Here is a 21640-nt window from a genome sequence, read left to right on the forward strand (position 1 = left end):
ATCCTTGAGTTCGCTGTACGTAGAAGGTCAGACAGATGTACTCGTACTTCCGTACACACTGCTGCTATTCGCTCACATATGTCACTATTTTACGTAGCTTTACAACAATTTAAACAATGCAAACGCCCCACAGATCTTGCTAAGGGGGAGTGAGCGCTTTGTGCGTCTGCTATTGTTTTTGTCTTCTCATTGTGTGCGCTGTACTTACAAGGTCAGACACATTTTCCTGGCAGCAAGTAATATAACGAATAAAATTTCTACGCTGTTCGTCCGGAACTCGGTCCGTGCTAGGCCTTTAGGTATAAATAGGCACCCATATATGCTAGAATTAAATACCCAGCCAGGACTGCTAGCAAGTAATGATGCTGTCATTATGTGCCTTTGTCGTCGTAATATTGTGTAAGTACGAGTTATTACACTTCGTAATTTTATGCATTATAAAGCATTCGAGAAATGCTATTGTTACAGAACCTATGAGCCGCTGCAGAAGCACCGCTAATTATAACCAGAGGCATTTCTTTCTCCAGAAGGTTTCGCATAAGCCCTCAAAAAGGAACATAAGAACAATGGGCGATACACCACTCTTGTTGTGTACTACATGGTGTTTTAATTAAAATAGCCAAAGCTGACAGTCGTTTTCTTTGCCTCGGCGATATTTCTCCTCGTTTTTATTTCTCGGAAAATATATTTATAACACAATAAAGGATAAGTTCAACGTATTATCTGCTTTGTTTATTACCGCTAAACGCGCTGTTTCGGTTATCTCTCTCTAATAAAATAAATGTACATCCGCAATATGACAAATTAGCTTAGCAGTTTGAGATAAACATGGTTTTACACGTGCATAGTTTTTATTATGATGATTTATATAGGATGATCTTTGCCATTCAGGATAAAATAATCATTTAGGAAGAAAGATGACGTCATGAATGTAATTTGGTTACATATAGACAACATGGATATCATGACATTGCAACCTTTCAAATATGTCGACTGCGCTATTTTCCCTTAGGGTTGTTGTAACCAAATTTGGGGGAATAGGGTTTCCGCAACAAGCTTGGCAAACAAGATTTTCATGGTCATCACGGATGCCCATAACAATGCGCTAGAAATGTTGGTCAGCCTAGAGAGCGTTTTCTTAGGGTAGAGGTTGAGAGGCACGTATAACCTTCATGTTCTTCGTGATGCGAGTTTATGTGGGATAACAACAGCAAGACTACGACGAGACCGTTCGTATGAAAGCGATGGGATAATTGACGGACGTTGGACACGGGTTTATGACATGCCGATTGTTCGGTTCTGCGTGCATGCTGGACGAGCATAAGCGGTAGAAAGACGGATTGTGACGTCACTTGCGGTTAAGTATTGGCACATTGGTGGGGCTTCCGCACCGCGGGATGGCGCGCACAAAGGTCGGCGCCATGAAAGACGATGAAGTGCGTAACCTGATCGTTCTTCTTCTGGCCCGCCATTAAAGGGACGCGTCTATTTTCAAGCCTCCGTCTTCAGCCTACGTTACATTTTTCTGTTGGAGGTTCTGGGTACACGCTACCGCTCCCAGATCGAACCCCGTCTACAAGCCCAGCACGAAGTCCGGTCGAGCTGACTCCTATTGACGTACGGACAAGCCGTCGACTTGTAGGACTACAACCTGATCACGAGCCTCTACCCCACAATGACAGAAGGATGAGTACATCAGTTCCTTCTTCCTCAGCTGCACTGAAGGAGGTCGTGCTTAACCAGCCGCGATTCCCCAAATCCTTCCATGGGAAGACCTTCAAGGATGTTGAAGACTGGTTCGATTACTTTGAGCTTGTCGCCGAATACAACGGCTGGACTCCGGAGCGCAAGCTACGCAACACCTACTTTGCCCTCGAGGACTACGCGCGGACATGGTTTGAGAACCGTGAAGCGGCCCTATCGACTTGGGACGAATTCCAACGGCAGCTAATCAGCACATATGCAAGCCTCGATCGCAAGGAGCGAGCTGAATCTGAAATTCAGGCGAGATTACAGCGGCCGAACGAAAGCATCGCAATGTTTATCGAAGATATTTGGCGATTTTTCCAACGCGCGGATCCGTCCCAGCCGGAAGAAAAGAAGCTCTGGAACTTAATGCTCGGTTTCAAGTAACAGTTATTCGGTTGCCTGATACGCAACCCACCGAAGACCGTTGCAGAGTTTCTCGCGGAAGCCATATGACTGGAAAAGGCACTGCAGCAGCGAACAAGGCAGTACAACCGCGACGTGTCTACCCTATCACGTGACCCTCTCGCTGCACCCTTTGACAACACCGACGCCTTGCCGGAGCTCATTAGGCTTGTTGCTCGAGGAGAGCTCCAAAAGCTTCAGGTGGCTCCGGCATTGGTACCGCGAGTCGCTCTGGCTGAGGTCGTCCGGCAGGAAATCAGGCAGGCAGTCCAAGTCCCGGAGCGAAGCGAGACACCCCAGCACGAGGTACGGCAGCCACAGCCTCGCATGTCATATGCGGAAGATGCGCGAAGTTTGTTCATAAACACGAGACTTGCATACACACTGCGGAGGACTGCCCCCAGCGGTGGATAATCATTTACTCCATCTCTGGGAAGCTCGTCGCAGTCTTACGAAACGATGGAAACGACAAAAACACAACAGAACGCTGAAAAGACGTATAACAGGTCTGACCCAGCAGGCTGCCGAGTATGCCTCTCAGTTAGCCGATTCAAACTGGATAGAGCGATGCAACACGGCAGCCCGACAGATGTCGGGGAAGAATACATGGAAGCTCTTCCGCAACTTGATCGATCCCGCTCAGTCACGAGGAGAAACACAGAAACACTTACAACGCGCTTTACACAATTTTCAGGGCACAACAACACAGCTGGCAGAGACCCTAAGGGACAAGTATCTCTGCACCACACAGGACCCTCGAGGTCAGGATATCTCTATGCAGGCAGAGATAATCCAGAGATGGATCAGCCGTTCCAACTCTACGACCTCAAGGTGGCCTTAGCCAAAATGAAGAGAGGCACTGCGCCCGGTCGGGACAAGGTCACAGTGAAACTGCTAGCCAACCTCCCTGATCGATCGTATGAAGCCCTTCTTAACTACATTAATGCGATATGGAAAGGGGAGACTCCCGTCCCCCTCGATTGGAAAACATCACTTGTCACTCATTCCTAAAGCAGGGAAGGAAATTAATGCAGACACGAGGCCAAGGAGATCCGAATTCTCGCACTCTTTATTCACAATCAAAGAAGAGTCGACACAACACTAGAAAAGCTCCGCAAGGTTGGGGACCAAGTGGGCCGAATGGTCCGACGTGTGTCCAACAAGAGAGGGGGATTACGAAGCAAGGACGCTGTGCGGCTAGCTCATGCATTCGTAACCAGCCGAATTCTATATTCGGTCCCCTATCTCCATCTGCGGAAGCATGATGAAGACAAAGTCGAGGTTATCCTCCGCAAAGTGATGAAGAGGGCCCTTGACCTTCCTCTCACCACTTCTAACGCGAGACCTCTCGCTTTGGGAGTGGTGAACACCTTTCAGGAGCTCAAGGAAGCCCACCTCATCAACCAATATACACGTCTAGCTCAAACAAAGTCGGGACGACATTTGCTTGACCGGCTCCACTTGAAACATGAGTTTCATATTCAGGAGCGGGTCCGAGTGCCCGAGCTCTGGAGACGCGCCGTCAGAGTTCGACCGCTCCCCACAAAAATGGATAGGGAAGACCATAGTGGTCGTCGCCAGGCGAGAGTGGACGCCTTGCAACGCCACTATGGCAACAAACACGGAGTCTTCTACGTGGATGTGGCCGGTCCATGTCGTAGGGGGCGGTATACGGCAGCGGTCATACACGAGGAAAAGCAAGTAGATGGGCTCACTTTCAAAGCCCCGGGCTCAACGCAAGCTGAAGAAGTAGCTATCGCCCTAGCTGCCTCTGATCCCCGATCTCAATATATCATAACCGACTCGCGTGGGGCTTGTCGAAATTATGAAGCTGGTTGGGTCACCCCGCTGGCGGAACGAATATTGCAGAACTATAGCCACAGGGGAATCGACCCTACCCCCCGTTGCCTAGTCTGGACTCCGGGCCACCAGGGCCTAATAGGGAATGAAGCCGCAAACACGGCGGCCCGAGCACTCATCCACCGGGCGTCCCACTTAGAACCTGAGTACCTGGAACCCGAAGGCGGCTATCTTCTTATTTTTAAAGACATCACGACCTATTACAAGGACAGGCACCGCCAATACCCAACTCCTGCAAAGGGGCTGGGCAAGGCTGATTTACGCATTTTGTTCCGACATTTCACTAACACTTTATTGTGCCCGGCAATCTTAAAACATTTCGATTCTTCCTTCACTGGCAAGTGCCAATACTGTGGGGAGGTGGCTGACACCTACCACATGGTTTGGGCTTGCCAGCTCAACTCAGCTCTTCCCCCCAACCCTAATCCAACCCGAGAGGAGTGGGAGGCCGCCCTGTGTGGTTGCTCAGACCTTAAGGCCCAAAAGGCCTTGGCTCAGAGGGCTAAGCTGGCGGCTGGTACCAATGGGGTCCCGGAATAGGGACTCCACCCACTGCGAAGCCCCCTAAGGGCTCCACCTCTCTCTTTTGTTTTTAATAAAGGCTTTCAAGCAAGCAAGCGAAGTTTGTTGTCCCCAATTTTAGGGGCGAAGCTCCTTAGGGTGTGGGTCTGTCCCTCCTCTGTAGTATGTAGTAGTTGTAGTTGTCGTCGTAGTAGGTAGCTACGTCTACTTTTATGAAAAAAAATATTCCGAAAGTTGTGTCCGTAGCGCGGAATCTAACCAGGGACCCCTCGCTTCCGAACGCGCGGCGCTAACCACTACGCCACGAAGCGCACATGGACACACGCACCACGCTGACAATAAATACCCAACATTACCGAAAGACTGCGCGTTTCTAACGCATTTGTGCTAGCGCGTTACGGCCCGTGTAAGAAGCTGGTGTAAGACGCTGTGGCCTCTCCGCCTTACCCCCGTATTCATAAACGCTGATGGCGTCGGCAAACGCGGTGCACGTTCCGGCATGTGTAAACGGCTGCGTAAGACGCTGTGGCCTCTCCCCTTACTAGAGAGTACTGCACGTTTCTGACGCGTTTGTGCTAGCGTCCCCTTAAGCGGGAGATGGTGCAATTATAATGAAGGGCACTGTTATAAAATAGGAATGACGTCACATATGGCGCGTGTCATTGGTGGAAGTCAATCGTTCGATTTAGTGCGGCGAGACTGGGCGAATTACACGGAGATTCATGGTTTACCGATGATTTCCTATGGAGCTTCGCCCACTCGTCATCATTCACCCCGTGGATATGCGGTGTTTTTTTCACGGTGTGAGCGACATCCCGGACTTTCATGGTGTGAGCGCCGTTGAACAAGAAACTGGCGACTTCAGGCCTAGCCGCACGCCATTCATGGCTGAACCATAACCGCCCCGCAAGAGCGACGTATGGCGCACTGCAGACCGCAGGCCCTTGCGTTTTCATTGCACTGAAGGCGACCACCTCTACAGGGCATGTCCTTACCGCCGAGCTGGGCTCCGTGAATTTTCACTTAATGCACCGTGCCCGCGCAATGGCGAAGCCCCCTGGAGATTGAAGCCTACCTCGCGGACGCCAGGGCTTCCTTTGCCCCACGATTCCGTGAGCCCCGTTCACCGTCACCAGCCCAAAACAAGCCTTCCAGCCGCCTCTTGAGACCGAGCGTATCAAGGCGTCGTTCACCCAGCCCTGCCACACGGGAAAACTGAGTCCAGCGGCCTGCGGAGGTGAGGTTGCTGACGTTGCGAACGCTGAAGATCCTCCACTACGATTACCACGATATTACGAAATTGAGACGCAGAGAAAGCAGAGCAGTTCGGTGCGACGTACCAGTTACCATAGATGACAACGAAGTCACGGCGTTAATCGACAAGGGTACCGACAAGTCTGTTATGAGCCAAAATCTGCCGCGTATACTGAACAAAGATTCGACCCATCGGACCGGAACTCAGATTCGTACTGCAGGAGGACACCTCACATCTCCAATGGGCCGGTGGACGGGCTTTATGACACCTGATGGGCTTTATGAGTTCAAACTTCTCCCCTTCGGTCTCTGTTGTGCACCTGCCACCTTTCAGCGGATGATGGATACCGTGCTTGCTGAACTCAAATGGCAAACCTGCCTCGTATCTGCGTTCTCGAGCTCGTTTGATGAACACCTCGCACGACTCGAAAGCGTCCTCGCTGCGATCTGTACTGCCGACCTTACCATCAGGCCTGAACATTGCTACTTCGGGTTCCAAGAGCTCAAATTTCTTGGCCATGTCGCTGGTCCTAGAGGCGTCCGACCAGACCCCGACAAGTTAGCTGCCGTCGCCGAGTTGTGCTCTCACCACAAGTGCACTGCGTATCATCCTCAAACAAATGGATTAACGGAACTAATGAACAGAACGCGGGCTGATATGCTTTCTGTGTATATCGACATGCAGCACAAGGCGTGGGCCGAGATTTTGATTTATGTGACAGTCGCCTATAACACTGCTGTGCCGGACACCACACAGTTTACGCCGTTTTAACTTGTATACGGGCGCCGCGTCACGTCAGGACTTGACGCCATGCTTCCTGTGGCTGATAATAGCCCAACCAACGAATACGTGGAAGAGTTCATCCAAAAAGCCGAAGCAGCGCGCTGCTTGCTCTGTATCGTATCCAGAGCCAGCAGCATACCGACGCCCTTCGATACAACCAGGGTCGACGCTACGTCCATTACCATGCCGGTGACCGCGTGTGGGTCTGGATGCCCATCCGTGACCGTGGACTTTCGGAAAAGTTGCTCCGCCGGCATTTTGGTCCCTGCAAGGTTACACGCCGCCTCAATGACGTAACCTACGAAGTAGTCCCCTGCTGTTCTGTCCCCAGTTCACTCCGTCGTCATCCTCGCGCTGAAGTTGTTCATGTAGTGCGCATGAAACCATACCATGCGCGTACGTGCATGTCCAGATGCACCTCACAAGCTCCATTTCTGGCCGTCGACTTTGCTGACAAGACTTCTTGACGCGACCGAGACGGTCGCTTTTCGCGTGGGGGCAATTGACACAGTGGTGATGCTTCCGCACTGCGGGACGGCGTGTGCAAAGGGAGGTGCCATGAAAGACGATGAAACGCGCAACCTACTCGTTCTTCTTGTGGCCCGCCATTAAAAGTACGCGCCTATTTTCAAGCCTCCGTCATCAGCCTACGTTACAGTATCATAAAATCGTACATAGCGATGCCTGTGTCAGTGGTCTATGCTAAAATGACGATGACATTTGTTGGCAAAGCAATGCTAAATGCTTTTTTAAATTGGAACGATCATGAAGGCGGCAAAATGTCGGACCTGTATCGTATCGCGTCTGACTCGCGTGCTACGCACGATAAGTGGACAAGGCGTTGCCCAACTTCTCTGTATATTGTAGCATGATCATCTAAGGGGCGTTCCCTCATTTCACTGTATAAAATCAACTGCTCTATAAATCATGGGCACTCGTGCCCTGCCTAGCCGGAACATGTCGTGCTGATACATGTCACAAGCGTCTAGCCCGTGAGCTTATCCGCTCGTCTCAAGGATACCAGTCGACGAGCGAATGTTACCACTATAGATTTCGTAAAGCCACCGCAGCCGTTGCGGTTGGAAGGTGAGATAAGCAAGCACCGGGGGCTGTTCAAGCAACGGTTTCAGCTATTCCTGACTGCAACGCAACCAACGGGTAAGAAACGAGAAGCATCGACGAAAACTGTTTTGCTACATAGCGTTGCTGGAGTTGAAGCCATCAAGGTGTACACCTTCAGCTTCATGGAAGTTGAGTCAAAGCATGATTACGACGCAGTGACGAGTACTTCGCTTCACAAATCAATAAGGTACCTCAGCATTACCTTTTCCGTAGCCGAGTGTGAGAACCATGTGAGCCTTTTGAACATTTCTTAAGAGATCTGAAAACGAAGGCACGAGCGAGTAACTTCAGCGGGCTAGCGGAGTCAGTGATCAGAGACCAGAATATTATTGGCCTAAGCGACGCTAAGATTCCAGAGAAGGTTGTTTCCAACCGGTTAACCCTGCAAAAGGCAGAGAAACTGTGTAATACAGCTGAAGTATCAGCAGCGAACCAGGAAGTTTGGATGCGAGAGCAAAAGCAAATCGACGAAGTGCGCATTCTAACGTAAAGTGCGCGTGATTCTAACGTAAAGCAGCGCAAAAGTTATAAACGTCCAAGGTGTGGAAAAGCGCATGCACCACGGAAATGCCCAGCTTACGGACAAACTTGTTGTGCATTTTATGGAAAAAACCACTTCGCTATATGCTGCAAAATATCTCGCCTCACCTTGCTTTGCATTAGGACCTTGCACCCCTTGAATAGGACACCTTCAATATGAGAATATAGGGTTATCAATCATGCACTCAAAAGTGGTAGGCGTGTTCTAGAGCCCGAATGGCATAACCCTGTATTGATATAAACCAACGGGAGTAACAACGGCTGTCTTAGGGTGGCCGGCCTCAGCCATCAGGGCTTACCAATAGCCGGCTCAAGCCCTTCTGCGATCCCTGTATGTTACCGTATGCTTAGATCGCCAGGATGGCGTCTTTTTCTCCGGGGGACAAATGTAACGAAGAAGTGCCGCTTAGCCAGGTGCATCTCTGGCGCATGATATACGACGAAGCAGAAGTGCCGCTCAGTCAGGCGCATCACCAGCGCTTTTACGCACGGGGCTTTTCTTGACTGCTCGCAGGGTTCTGACTGCCGCACCGAGTTCGAGCTCTCAATCCTGTCAGTAAACACCTTGGTAATATATATATATATATTTGTATATATATATATATATATATATATATATATATATATATATTATCCAGGCATATATTTATGCTTGGTTAATACAGCGCCATCACTCACAATCCTTGGGGGCGGATGTGGAACATCCTTACTGCCGCAGGCGGCTGGTGGCGCTGGTTAACACTGGGGCGTGTGAACCGGTGTCGATGCTGTGAGACAATGTGGTGGTGCAGCCGAGAGAATGTTCATGGCAGTCGAAGGAGGCGGCTCACAAGCTGCGCGCGTTGTGTGGTTGTCAAATCACCGGAGATTGACGGATGGAAGCACTCCAACGGCGGTCGAGTCGCATTATCGAGCGTGGTGAGGGATGTCGAATGTGCGGCATCGGGAGCATCGAAAAGCATTGAAGAATCCACAGTTTGAGCGAAACCGAGGCACGATTCACGATGCAAAGTAATCGGCAGGAAAGACACATTGCACACACACATCACACCACGGCCAGCACTGATGGTGATTATGGCAAAGGGCAACGGAAGGGAACGCTGACGGGCGAACAAGTCACATGGCGTGAATAAGGCGGTTGCGTCAGGTGCGGATGCGCAAGATACAAAGACGATGGCGGCTAACTGAGGAGGGATATCAGTAACTTCGGCCAAAAGCATTTTTGTAGACGTCACAGGATCTTGGTCCATGGCTGCAGTGGAAGGAAAAGACAACTCCACCTCGGCGCGGGCGCAGTCAATAATGGCATTGTTAGACGAAAGGAAATCTCAGCCTATAATGACATCGCGGAAGCAGGACGGCAGGACAAAGAACTCAATGACATGAGATTTCGCGATGACAACACTTGCACTGCAGGCTCCCAAAGGTTCGAGAGGCTGTACGCTCGCATTACACAAATACCGTCTGGAAAGCGACGTCCTCACTTTTCCTATCCATCAGCAAAGTCGTGCGCCTAACACCGAGATTGCTGCACCCGTATCGACCAGTGCGAATGTTGAAATCTCTTGGACGTATACCTCAACGACGTTGCGGGGGTGATTTCGAGGCCTTGGATAAATCGAAGGGAAAGCAGTTCCCGCCTCGGGAACTGCGACACTTAGTTTCCCTGAGGCAGAGGGCTCGGCCGGCGCCTCATCGGTGAGATGGAACGGCGGCGTGGGGATGGCAAAGGACGAGTAGTGTTGAGAACAGGTGTTTCATCTGTCGGCACAGGTGATTGTAGCTTTCGAGGGGCATAATGACTCATGGGTCGGCGGTAATCATAAGTTGGCTGCATACGGCATCGACAAAAGCGGACAACGTGTCCCGGAATACCACACTGGTAGCAAATTGGGCGGTTGTCGGCTGTGCGCCAAGGATTTGGCTGGCGTGGTACCACAGCTGTGGTGCAGGTGGCGAGAAGGGAACCGGGGGTGGTTGCGCAACAGCTTGGAGAGGTGGACGTGGAGCGAAGAGCGCACTTGCAGTGACGTCAGCGTATGTCAAGGGCGCCGCGACTGTAGGCGGTTGAAAAGCAGCTGGCAGGCACTCAGCGACTTCGTCCTTGATGATGCCGAGCTGCCGAGCAACTTCTTCTCGCACGAACTCCTTTATGTGGTGCATTAGAGGCGAATCGTCAACACTTAGCGTCAGACCTGAGACAGAGGCGAATTCTGAGGGCGGGTGTCGTTTGACAACTCGCTGCTTTCGAAGTTCGTCGTAACTCTTACACAGCGCAATGACGACAGACACTGTGGTCGGGTTCCGGGCGACCAACATCTGGGGCGGTATTCTGTAAGAGTCTACCTAGTGGACTGTCCATTTCGCCATTTCGGCGACTGTTGATTCGCTGCTGCTTGACGTGCAGGAAGGTGCCAGCCAGTATCTTTCCCGCACGTCAAGCAGCAGCGAATCAACGGTCGCCGAAATGGACAGTCCACTAGGTAGACTCTTACACAATACCGCCCCTGCCGTATGTTATCGGCTTCTGGCATCGTTGCGTCGACACTGTTGCACAGATTAACGACGTCTTCGATGTGGGGAATTCTCACCTGGCTGCTGGGCGCGTCCGCGCAGGCGTTGATCGGCCTGAAGTTTACGGACAGCAGGACGGCCAAGGACTTCCGTGAAGTTGGTCTTGAACGCCGACCATGTCAGGATGTCGGATTCGTGGTTACGATACCACACGTGCTCAACGTGGCTCAAGTAGAACATTACGTTCTTGAGCTTGGTCGTATCGTCCCAGTGGTTGTGCGCGCTGACTCTGTCGTACGAGGCGAGCCAGTCCTAGACGTCGTGACCACCAGTACCCGCGAAAATCACCGGATCCCGCTGACGCTGCACGCCAGGACAGATGACAGGAGGTGGTACTGTGGTGGTAGCTTGTTGGGCTAGATCGTCAGAGAGAGAGAGACAAAACTTTATTTTGATGAGGCACGGAGAAGCGTCGATCTCCGTGGTGGGTGGAGCCTTCAGTCCAGGGCCCCAGCGGCGGTGGCAGCACTTTCGGCTCTGGCGATAAGCTTTCGCTGATCCTCCAGTGCCGAGCTGGTCAGCACCATCTCCCACTGCTCGTGCGTTGCGTTTCGATTTGGGGAGTTATTGGGGATATTTTGGCATGCGCCTGTGGTGTGGTAGAGGGTAGCTCGCTCTGTACAGAAAGGACAAAGGGGTTGATAAAGGGTGGGGTACATCGCGTGAAGGAGCGTGAGGTGAGGATAGGTGTTGGTCTGGAGTTTGCCTCCAGGTCGTGGCTTCAGCTCTGGTGAGGGATGGGTAGGGTGGCGGCATCGTTCTTCACGAAAGGCGGTAGTGCTGCAGCATATCGTAGTAAGTTTGTAGTGTGTCTGGACTTGGGTCTTCTGGCGTCTCTTGCAGTGCCCGGTTGCAGCGACCTCGGGCTATCGTGTGTGCACGATGGTTTCCGTTGACGCCTTCATGTCCCGGTGTCCAAATTATCGCGGTGCGGGGTATTTCGTTGAGGCGATGTAGAATATCGCATGCGATTTTATGTAGATGGCCGTTCGCGTAGGCTCGACATGTTGATTGACAGTCTGTAAGAATATATAGTTCTTCGTTTTGTCTCGATGCCGAGATGGCGAGGGAAATAGCGGCCTCTTCGGCTGCGGCGACGTTCTGCGTACGAACGGAGGTGGATACCAGTTCTTGCTGTCTGTGTCCAGCCACGCTGATTACCATGCCCTCTCCATGCGGGTACATGGCCGCATCTGTCCAGCGAGCAGTGGAGAGAGTGCTGTATCTCCTTTCTATTGTTATCACTCGTGCTTTTCTCCTGCCCAAGTGATATTCCGGGTGCATGTTACGCGGAACAGGCGCCACCATTATTTGCTCGTGTAGGGACTTGCGGAGTACTTCTTGATTGTTGGTTGTCGCCACGGGGTATTGCAACTTTCGAAGTGTTGCTCTGCCTGTTCTAGTGAGGTTGAAGCGCGTGATTTGCGCATGTCGGTGTGCTTCAATTAGTTCTTCTAAGGTGTTGTGGATGCCCAGGGATAGAAGTTTCGTTGTTCCGGTGCCTGGAGGAAGGCCGAGGGCTTGTTTGTACGCTTTCCGCAGTAACACATTTATTTGGGGTTTTTCTGTTGATGTTAAGTTCAAATAAGGTGTCGCGTACGTGACTCTACTGACGATAAGGGCCTGAGTCAAGCGTAATAAGTCTTCTTCCTTCATGCCATGTCTGCGACTGGCAACTCTATTAATCATGCGAGCGACGCTGTAGGCAGTTTGTTTCAGCGGTTTACAGTGTGATTATTGCGACCACCATTTTGCAAGGAGACACCTAATATGCGGGGTGTTTGGACTCTGGGTATAGGTTTTCGGTTTAGGTGTATTTCTGTGGCCTCTCTCTCTGTGCTTTTTCTTCTTGATTTCTTTTTGAGAACGAGGAGCTCGGAGTTTTCTGGGGAGCATTCCAGGTTGCACTCTTTGGCGTATTCGGTGACAGCGTCTGCCGCCGCTTGCAGGGCGTCCTGCTGTTCTCCATCCGAGCCTCGAGTTGTCCAAATGTTAATGTCATCCGCATATATTGCGTGACGAAGGTGCGGAATCTTCTCTAGATGCTCTGAGAGGTTTTTCATGGCGACGTTGAAGAGAAAAGGCGATAAGACTGATCCCTGAGGTGTGCCTCTATTTGGAACCTTTTTCTCGTTTGTTCTGAGGGTACCCACGCCTACCGTTGCCGTGTGGTCCGTTAAGAATGCTCGAATGTAGTTATAGATTCGTTCGCCGCAGTTGAGTTGCGATAAGTTTTATTGGATGGCCTCATGAGCTACGTTATCAAATGCGCCTTTAAGGTCCAGTGCGAGTATGCATTTTACATGTGTGGTGACATGTTCCAGTACTTCTTCCTTCAATTGGAGTAGTATGTCTTGAGTCGACAAAGGCGGCCTGAAGCCGTACATCGTGTCAGGAAAGAAACCCGTGTCATCCACGTGAGGCTTCAGGTGATTGAGAACAGCGTTTTCGAAAAGCTTCCCCAGGCACGACGTCAGGGATATGGGTCGCATGTTGGTGAGACCTGGAGGCTTGCCCGGTTTCGGTATCAGTACTATGTGCGCGTGTTTCCATTCATTTGGCAGTGTTCCCGCTTCTATTGAGTCAGGCATGGTTCGAGAACGCTGGGTGGGATCACCTGGCATGGACCGAGATGGTTGAAGGGCTCGGTTTCGAAGTTCCAGCACTGATGGATTCCATTCGCACCCCGCCCCTTCCACCAAATGTCAACGTGTTTATTGACAGGATTGAGAGGTCGAACTCGGTGCGGCAGTCCGAACCCTGCCAGCAGTCAGGGCGACCCCGTGCGTAAAAGTGCTGGTGATGCGCCTGACTCACCGGCACTTCTTCGTCGTATTTCATACGCCGGAGATGCACCTGGCTAAGTGGCACTTCTTCTCCGTTACAATATATATAAACCAACCCTGTATTAGCCAACCCTGCCAAGCATAATGGCAGTTAGAAGCGAGAGAGGGATGGACAGAGCCATATGATCACAGGATACATAAGTCGCAAGAGCAAGTAGCCTTATGCTGTAGAGTACTTACATGATTCATAGGAACAATTCTATAAGAAATCAAGCTTGCTTCTCATTACGTAAATGTCAAGTGCACTTGATGCTGCTTACGCTTTAAAGACAATGCCTTTCATAGTGAGTTAGCCCCACTTCTCCGTATCAGGTATGTTCCTAGCCTCTTTCCTCGACCGATCCCGTATATCGTACTGGCTAAAAATGTGGGCCGTTTCCGCAGGTATGTGCAGTATAAAACTGTGGGTCTATCCTAAGAGCACTGCAGTATAAAAATTTTGGCCGTTCTCCTAACTTTGTGGTGTGTAAATTGTGGGCCGACCCCGAAGATGTCCATCGAAAATCGTTTACGCAGTCCAACGCTGCGTAAGTATTGCTGGAATCCCGAGACATTGCCGTGCTCGGTGATCCCGCGCTATTCTCACCACGAACTCGCTCAGGAAGACATTGTCTTTATCCTACGTCAACTAGAATTTGAATCGCCTTCCATCTCCTAGCCTTCCCCGACCACTATGCCTAGAAACGCGAAACTGCAGCAGTAGTTGTCTTTTCAGTTTATCATTTAATACGGAAGTGTTTTATACCGGGGTCCCCGATCAACTTCCTGTAACGGATGTAACGTGCGCGGCGAACGCGTAAAACATTAATTCTTGACAGGAATTATGCCGCCATCTAGGAGCGGTGAAGCGTAGTGTTGCATCATGACACCAAAGAGTGAGCGCTTCTGCTCTCTTATCGCACAGGAGGCTCCAACGCGGGATATGCTGAAGCGACGACGCAGTTTCCGCACATGGTTTGTTTTTCGCGTCGGATTAGCCTGCGACACCTCGGCGCCTACGGAGTGCAGCTTCAACATGCATCAGCAGTGCTTACACGCCGCCTACTGCTTCGCTTGCGGTGGCACCAACTAAGAAAACTGCTGCGCTAAGCGTCGCGCGAAGGCAACGACACCGACGGGTGAATATCGCTTTGGTGCGGCGAGAGACACGCCAGCGTGAAGCAGAACGCCTTTGCACGTTCGCGGCGCTAGCTGCTAACTATAGCACTCGAATTCGCGAAGCGGAACGCGTCGCAACTCAACTGGCTGCCAAGAACATTATGGAGCCGAACCAAAATGCTCGTACATTCGCTGATGCGACTCGGAAGCAGAACGCCGCTCGCCAACAGGACGCCCCGCGGCAAGCAACACGGTCGCCGACCCGCAAATGGTGAGCCTTTCACTGCAGCGACCGTGAGTTAACGAAGTGATTTACTAGCAACACGTTCGGTTTTGCTTCTACGGCTTGCTAACCCCTGTGGTTAATGGCAGACTTGCGCAGTACTCCGGCGCATGTAATCAGTGCCTCAGAGGGTTGTTCATCGGTCGCGAGTTGTTCGAGAAGTTTCGTTTGTGTGGCAGTTGTCGAGGATCCCTGTGCAGTGGTAGGGTGCCACTGATGGCTACTGGAAAATAATTGTTCACATACAATAAGCATGCAAGAGCTTCTGTGAAGACACGTTTCACTTTCATGTTCTACCTATTCCTATGAAAGAGGGATAAACCATAATTTTTTACAGGCAACCACGGCCGATAGCAAGAGCACGTGAAGGGCGATTAATCCCTTCCAACTAACAGGTCAATGATTATAAGGTTGTCTTTGACAAAGATAAGTCCAGCTATCACAACTTTAGCCAGCATGGACGGACCTTACCGCTGCACATAAAACTTTTAACTGGACAGCACAAGATCGGTGCATTCTTGTTCTGTCTACGTTTCTGTGTGCCACGTCTGCTTGGAGAGGGTTTTTATTATTATATCATCCTGTACTTGAGTGAATTCAGTGTGTTTTGTATTACGTGATAAACTATAACGTTTGTTCATTTTTCAGCGTCGCACTTGATGCCTGCTTTTACGGCTCAGGAAAACAGTAAGTGCTTGCATTTTTAGTTAAGTGCCAAGACAAGGAAATTAACGTATGAATCGTACACTAAGTGTTAAAGCAAAATCAGGAACCTTTGAGTGAAGGACGTTTCCTACGAAGAGCATTCATTAACAATGTAATGAGCCATTTGGGTCTCATCCTTTAACGCTTTAACTGGTATATAGTTCAAGAATATTGTTGACCTAACAAATGCATCTACAAATGCTAGACGAATCCAAAAATTAGTGTGTGCCTTTGAATTTACCATAGAGTTTCATATTACTATAACTAGAGGGCAATGTGGCGCTGCGATCGTTCAACTATCATGGGAATGATAGGAAGTACCGGCTACGGATTGGTATTCTGTTGACTGGCGAACTAGTCTACAGGTAATTTTTTGTCAGTTTTGGTTTCGCTAGTTTTGCTCCAAGCGCAGTTGCTACAATCCGTAGAACACAAACTTACTTGTGGTAGGAAAGGTTGCTGCTTCCTGGCTGTAGTCTGCTGTCGCAAAACGGCTAAGCGCAAAGCCACGACATAACAGTTGCTGGCGCGCACTTCAGAAGAAGCGGCACGTCAACATAAAATATAGTGAAGCAGTGCTCGTAAGAGGCCACAAGCGTCCAAGATAGCACTGCAGCAGATGTGTTATAAGTACTCGAAGACGTTCATCAATCGTGACAGCCGATGCAGCCTTTCGGAAAAGCGAGAGAGTTCGCAAGTGCGTCTGCGCAGACGCAAGTGCGTCTGCGAGAAAAGTTCACTTTCCCCGCGTTCGCAGCGACCAGACGTCGTAGTAGACGACACTTGTAACATTTCTCTCAAAGGCGCAACACTTTTCTCATAATACAAAATTTTTATTCCCACAAATATTTGGTGAGTATTTTTTATGTAAGCACATGCACGGTTGTTATTGCTGTTGTGAAAGTAAATAAATAATTATTCAATGGCGCTAAATCAGGCAGAACGATGCATACCCTGGTGGTAAACCATGCTTCAATCTCAAAATCATACAAATTTTATTCAATGTATTATGCATTATATAAAACACAACATAATAAGATTAATTTTTGCACGAAAATGGTTTAATACAGCTTCGTTTACTGCGCCACATGCAAACGCCACCAGTTTCAAGACGGAAGTCAATCCGAAGCCTGTACTTCCCATCATTCCCATGTAGGTTGAGGCGACGTTCAGGAGAACCCTCGTAGACACTAGCGCCACTTTTCCCTCTAGGTTTTTTATTTAGAAACTGTATGGAATTTACCTTTATTTATCTACCCGCTCAAGAGTGGCGTTCGCTAAAATGTCGAGCGTGAGCCGCAGCAGAATTCTTTGGTGACAAAACCTGCAGGCTTAGCTCCCGTGGGGGTCATATTCTCGCCAATGCGAAACTTTTTAAAGACGATAGTCCTTCGTGGGCTACCTAAACGCGAAAAACTCTGTCTGTCACTCGATTCAATCGCCCGAGCAAAACCGATTCGACCGCCTGGCCAAAACCAACCAAGCTACTAGCACTGGTTGCACGGGGTCATACACGTCAACATTTAACAGGGTAGAGGAAACCTAAGGCCTACTTGAGGCAAAATATATGTAGATAACCGTGATCCGCAGCGTTCATCTAATTAAGAATACGCACAGGACGTGTTTTTACGTTAGTAAATTAAAAATGAACGCGTTGTCGTTGTCGTTCAAATGGTGTCGAAGAGACCTACGCGTTAAATACAAGCCGACTGAAACCCTGGCTCTGTAGCCGGATTTAAGCCAACAGTAATAAAGGGTCCCAACAGATAGCGCGAGAGCAAGGCGAACGCGGGAAATTGGAATTGAATTCAGCAGAACCTCCATTGCATCCATCATGGGAGAAGTGAGAGGGGAGGGGAAGAGCGTGAGGGGTATAAGGGAGGAGAAGAGAGGGGGTTACGTATCAGGGGTGGCAGAAAATCTTTCGACTTCATTTGCAGCGAAGCAAGCAGATATGCGGCTAATTTTTTAACAGTGAAGCTGTTTAGGCCAGCCTTAGAATGCGCGTTTCACGAAATTATCATCATCAGCATTGGCTCGCGCGTCGTTGTCTTCTTCCGTAGCTGGCTGGTTGGCGACCCTCGGTTAGCGCTCGTACTTGTGCTCGGAACGCGCTTGTACCACTGCAACCGCGCGCGTTTCACGAAACTATCATCATCAGCATAGGCTGGAGCGTCGTCGTCTTCTTCCGTAACTGGCTGGTTGGCCCCCTCGGTTAGCGCTCGTACTTGTGCTCGGAACGCGCTTGTACCACTCCTACCACGCTCGTTTCACGAAACTATCATCATCAGCATACGCTCGAGCGTCGTCGTCTTCTTCCGCAGCTGGCTCGTTGGCGCCCCTCGGTTAGCGCTCGAACTTGTGCTCGGAACGCGTTTGTACCACTGCTACCGCGCGCGTTTCACGAAACTATCATCATCAGCATAGGCTCGAGCGTCGTCGTCTTCTTCCGCAGCTGGCTCGTTGGCGCCCCTCGGTTAGCACTCGTACTTATGCTCGGAACGCGCTTGTACCACTGCTACCGCGCGCGTTTCACGAAACTATATCATCAGCATAGGCTTGAGCGTCGTCGTCTTCTTCCGCAGCTGGCTCGTTGGCGCCCCTCGGTTAGCGCTCGTGTCACTGCTCCCGCGCGCGTTTCACGAAACTATCATCATCAGCATTGACTCGAGCGTCGCGGGTGCGACTGTTTTCACAACAAATCCGTGCAGGGGCAGGGCCCCACCTCGATGACGTCTCACCATTTTCTTTTTTTTCGGCGAAAACGGCGTCGCTCGAACGCAATCATATGGTTTGCTTGAATGCATGCTCTCGAAGCGGGGCTGTGTGGCCTGTTGGTTACGATGCTCGCTTGGAGACCGCCTTGGTAAGAAGCTTGTTTTTTTCTTAATCACCATTTTCTTTTTTTTTCGTCTATGTTTGGCGGCGCAGTCGGTTGTACCCCGGTGCCGCGGCAAAAGCCGCCGTGCCGGGCTCCGACGCGAAGCGGCGGTCGTTGCGGTGTTGCTACGCGTATGCCTGAGTTGAGCTTGGTTATGCCAGGTATCACTTAGTCTATGACGCAATCGGTCGGCCAGCTTTGCTGTGTCGCGAGCTCTGTGCGGCCTAGTGCAAAACTTGCTGTTTCTTTTTTGTTTTCCGTTTTTAAGCAAGCCCTTCTTTCTTAAGTTCATAAAGCTGCATCTCAGTAGGACACATTGACCTTGCCAACGCAAGTGCCAGAGACCAGTTTCAGACCATACATTTACCTTTCAGAACTTGGCAAAAAATAAATTTGACTTACGGCATCTCGTTTAGTTTTTAGAGAAACTGTTGATTATTTCAATTGTTATGTATCTGAGTAATGTAAAGAGGAACTAAAGTAATAAAACTATTCTAGGTTAAGTCTTTCTTATCTTTCATGTTAAAGGGTTAATTCAGTTATTGCAGAATGACATGTAGAGATTTATTTAACACGACATCAGGCCAACTGACTGGTATTTTACCAAATTCAGCATAAAATATTTTGTTTTTTAGATAGTGCAGTAAGTCAATTATTTATTACGGGTCCTGTTCAAGAGCTTGCACATATGGCAGCGCCAGACTTCCTTCTAAGCGAAAATTTAAAAAAATCTATATAAACAGGGATACCATCAAACGTACTGCTTGTAAATCTGTGGGAAATGAATTTTTTAAAGCTTCCGAGACTCGTTAGAATGCATCATTTTTTTCTGAAATTGAACAAATGTATTTATTAGGGGACAAAAGAAGCTTTACTAAGAGTATTTTGCATTCTTTATATATTGTAATCATGAAAATGGAGGTGCCCTTGAATTGAGGCGTTTTTTCAAGGACACGCAATTTCTAGAACATGTACGCCTTCTCCATTTTTCAAATAAAGTTTCTCTCTCTCTCCACATATGGTACTTACTAAAAACTAAAATATACAGAAGGGTCTACAATCATGAGCAGTAGTCTTTTGTCAGCATGCACTACTGCACATTCAATGAAAATGCTTACACGTCCCGGAAATATATCACAAAAAGGGTAGCTATAACAATATCCCATTAATATATCATATTGATATGATATAACGTCTTAGCAGTTGCTGATACCATTTTCAAGGAAAGCAATTGGTCGAAGTAAAAAAAAACAGCATGCAGAAAATCTATTGTACTTATCGTATGTTTAAGCATTGTGCCACATGCTCAACTCCATGCAGCCCGTTGTCATTATCAATCTTATCAAATTTTGTCCAATCACTATGAACTCTTATCAAGCCTTAGCGGTCGTTATAAACCTTATCGGACATGATGCGACCCTGATCATCCCTTATCAGGCCTTGTAAGCCTTATCGGACTTGCTCCCACCGTTTTACGCCCTTATCGCTCTTTAGCACTTTGTCCATCTGCGTCAAACCATTATCAACCATGATGGCACCCTTATAACCCCTCATCACTCCTTCTCATACTTATCAACTCATCGACTGCTTGTCTGTGTTGAACGAAGCGAAGCGCATGATCCCTCAGAGATCGGTGGCATTTGGGTCACTGAAGGAACGCCCCAACGGATGGCGCATCCCGCGACCACTGAAGGGCATCGAGGATGTGGTGGTTTTGCATTAAGTTTTGGTAGAACCGGAATTTACCTGATGTCTACAAGGCTTTAGGTCGGCTCTACAGGTGGTCCAAGAGATCGCTTTTGTTCCACCATCTCTAAATCTTTCCAAAAAGCCTCCATAGAAACGGTTCTTCTTCGACATTTGTTTTGTAGCGCCAGCACAACACATTCAAATGGTTGAGATATATGTTCACCTTCTTCAAACGTAGGTATTTAGCCCAGTAGGTAAGACACTCGGCTTCTGAGATTGGGGTCGTATACTCTGTTTCAGTACTTCCGTGCTGCACTGTGGAAGCTACAGTCTCCTTCGACCAATCAAGGTGGCGAACACGTCATAAAGGTACCGTGCCATTGAATGTGTCGTTTGTTTCTGACAGAGTCCAGAAGCAGCTCTTTTTTGCCGAGTTTATTTGTTCGCCGCCCATCGCAACGACCGTTCTTGCCCCTGCACCCTGCCCCAGTGTACAGGATGGTGACTAGGTGGATCCGCTGTCTCCCCGCGTTCTTTCGTCGTACAGCTGTTCATTTCCTCACACCAGTGTGTTCGTTGCGTCTCACAAGACTTTTATGCCTCTCTTAATATTGTACTCTGTCCTCAAGTTCTTTCCCAAGGCAATGCTTTGGCCAATCTGTCGCCCGCCGAGCAGTGCCAGATTTCATCCTTGTCACCTGATCCTCTTTCGGCGATTTTCCCCCGTTTTCCGTGAGTGCAGAAAGATATCAGAAATATGATTGCTCTGGATTTTCTGCCCTCGCATGTGAACTGCCTCCATCCGTTGCTAATCCCCTACTATAGTTAATACTACGAGCGTGCCTTAATCCAAACTCTCTTGTGAAACATCGCAAAGAAGCTAGCAATGCGTCTCAAATTCACCGCTGACCTTACCGCGTGTCATCACCTGAGCAACAATTTATTGAACACAAGGTCGACAAGATATAAATGACATTACTGAGCCATCCACGAGTCCATAGGTTTCCCATGTTGTCTTAATTAAAACGAAAGACAAACGAGTTGGCACTTCTGCGTAGATTATGGACATCTGAATGAGCTCACCAAGAAAGATGTCTATGCGCTTCCGCGCATTTATGAGGCTCGGGACTGCCTTCACTGCGCGACCTATAATAACGCGATAGCGTTAAGGTCCCGTGTCACAAAAAATCAGGTAACGGTGTAAGCGTGGGTGTCAGCGTTGGTGGCGTTGTTCGCTCGAGAAATAAATCTCCCGAACCACGCAGGCACTCCTCGTGGCGCATAGGCGTTACTTAACTAATTGAATTTCTCAAAGTAAATTCGTCAGACAA

General features: G+C 49.4%; 1 protein-coding gene across 1 annotated transcript in view; it reads left to right on the top strand.

The window, feature by feature from the left end:
* The first annotated feature begins 294 nt into the window (after window positions 1–294).
* LOC119448355 (uncharacterized) overlaps window positions 295–21640 on the top strand; it is a 63740-nt gene continuing 42394 nt past the window's right edge. The window contains exon 1 of the mRNA XM_049666184.1: window positions 295–399. Coding sequence (XP_049522141.1) covers window positions 360–399 — 40 coding nt within the window. The 5' untranslated portion in view covers window positions 295–359. The remainder of the gene's footprint in view (window positions 400–21640) is intronic.

Source organism: Dermacentor silvarum, chromosome 4 (assembly GCF_013339745.2).
Source record: "Dermacentor silvarum isolate Dsil-2018 chromosome 4, BIME_Dsil_1.4, whole genome shotgun sequence".
NCBI classification, from domain to species: domain Eukaryota; kingdom Metazoa; phylum Arthropoda; class Arachnida; order Ixodida; family Ixodidae; genus Dermacentor; species Dermacentor silvarum.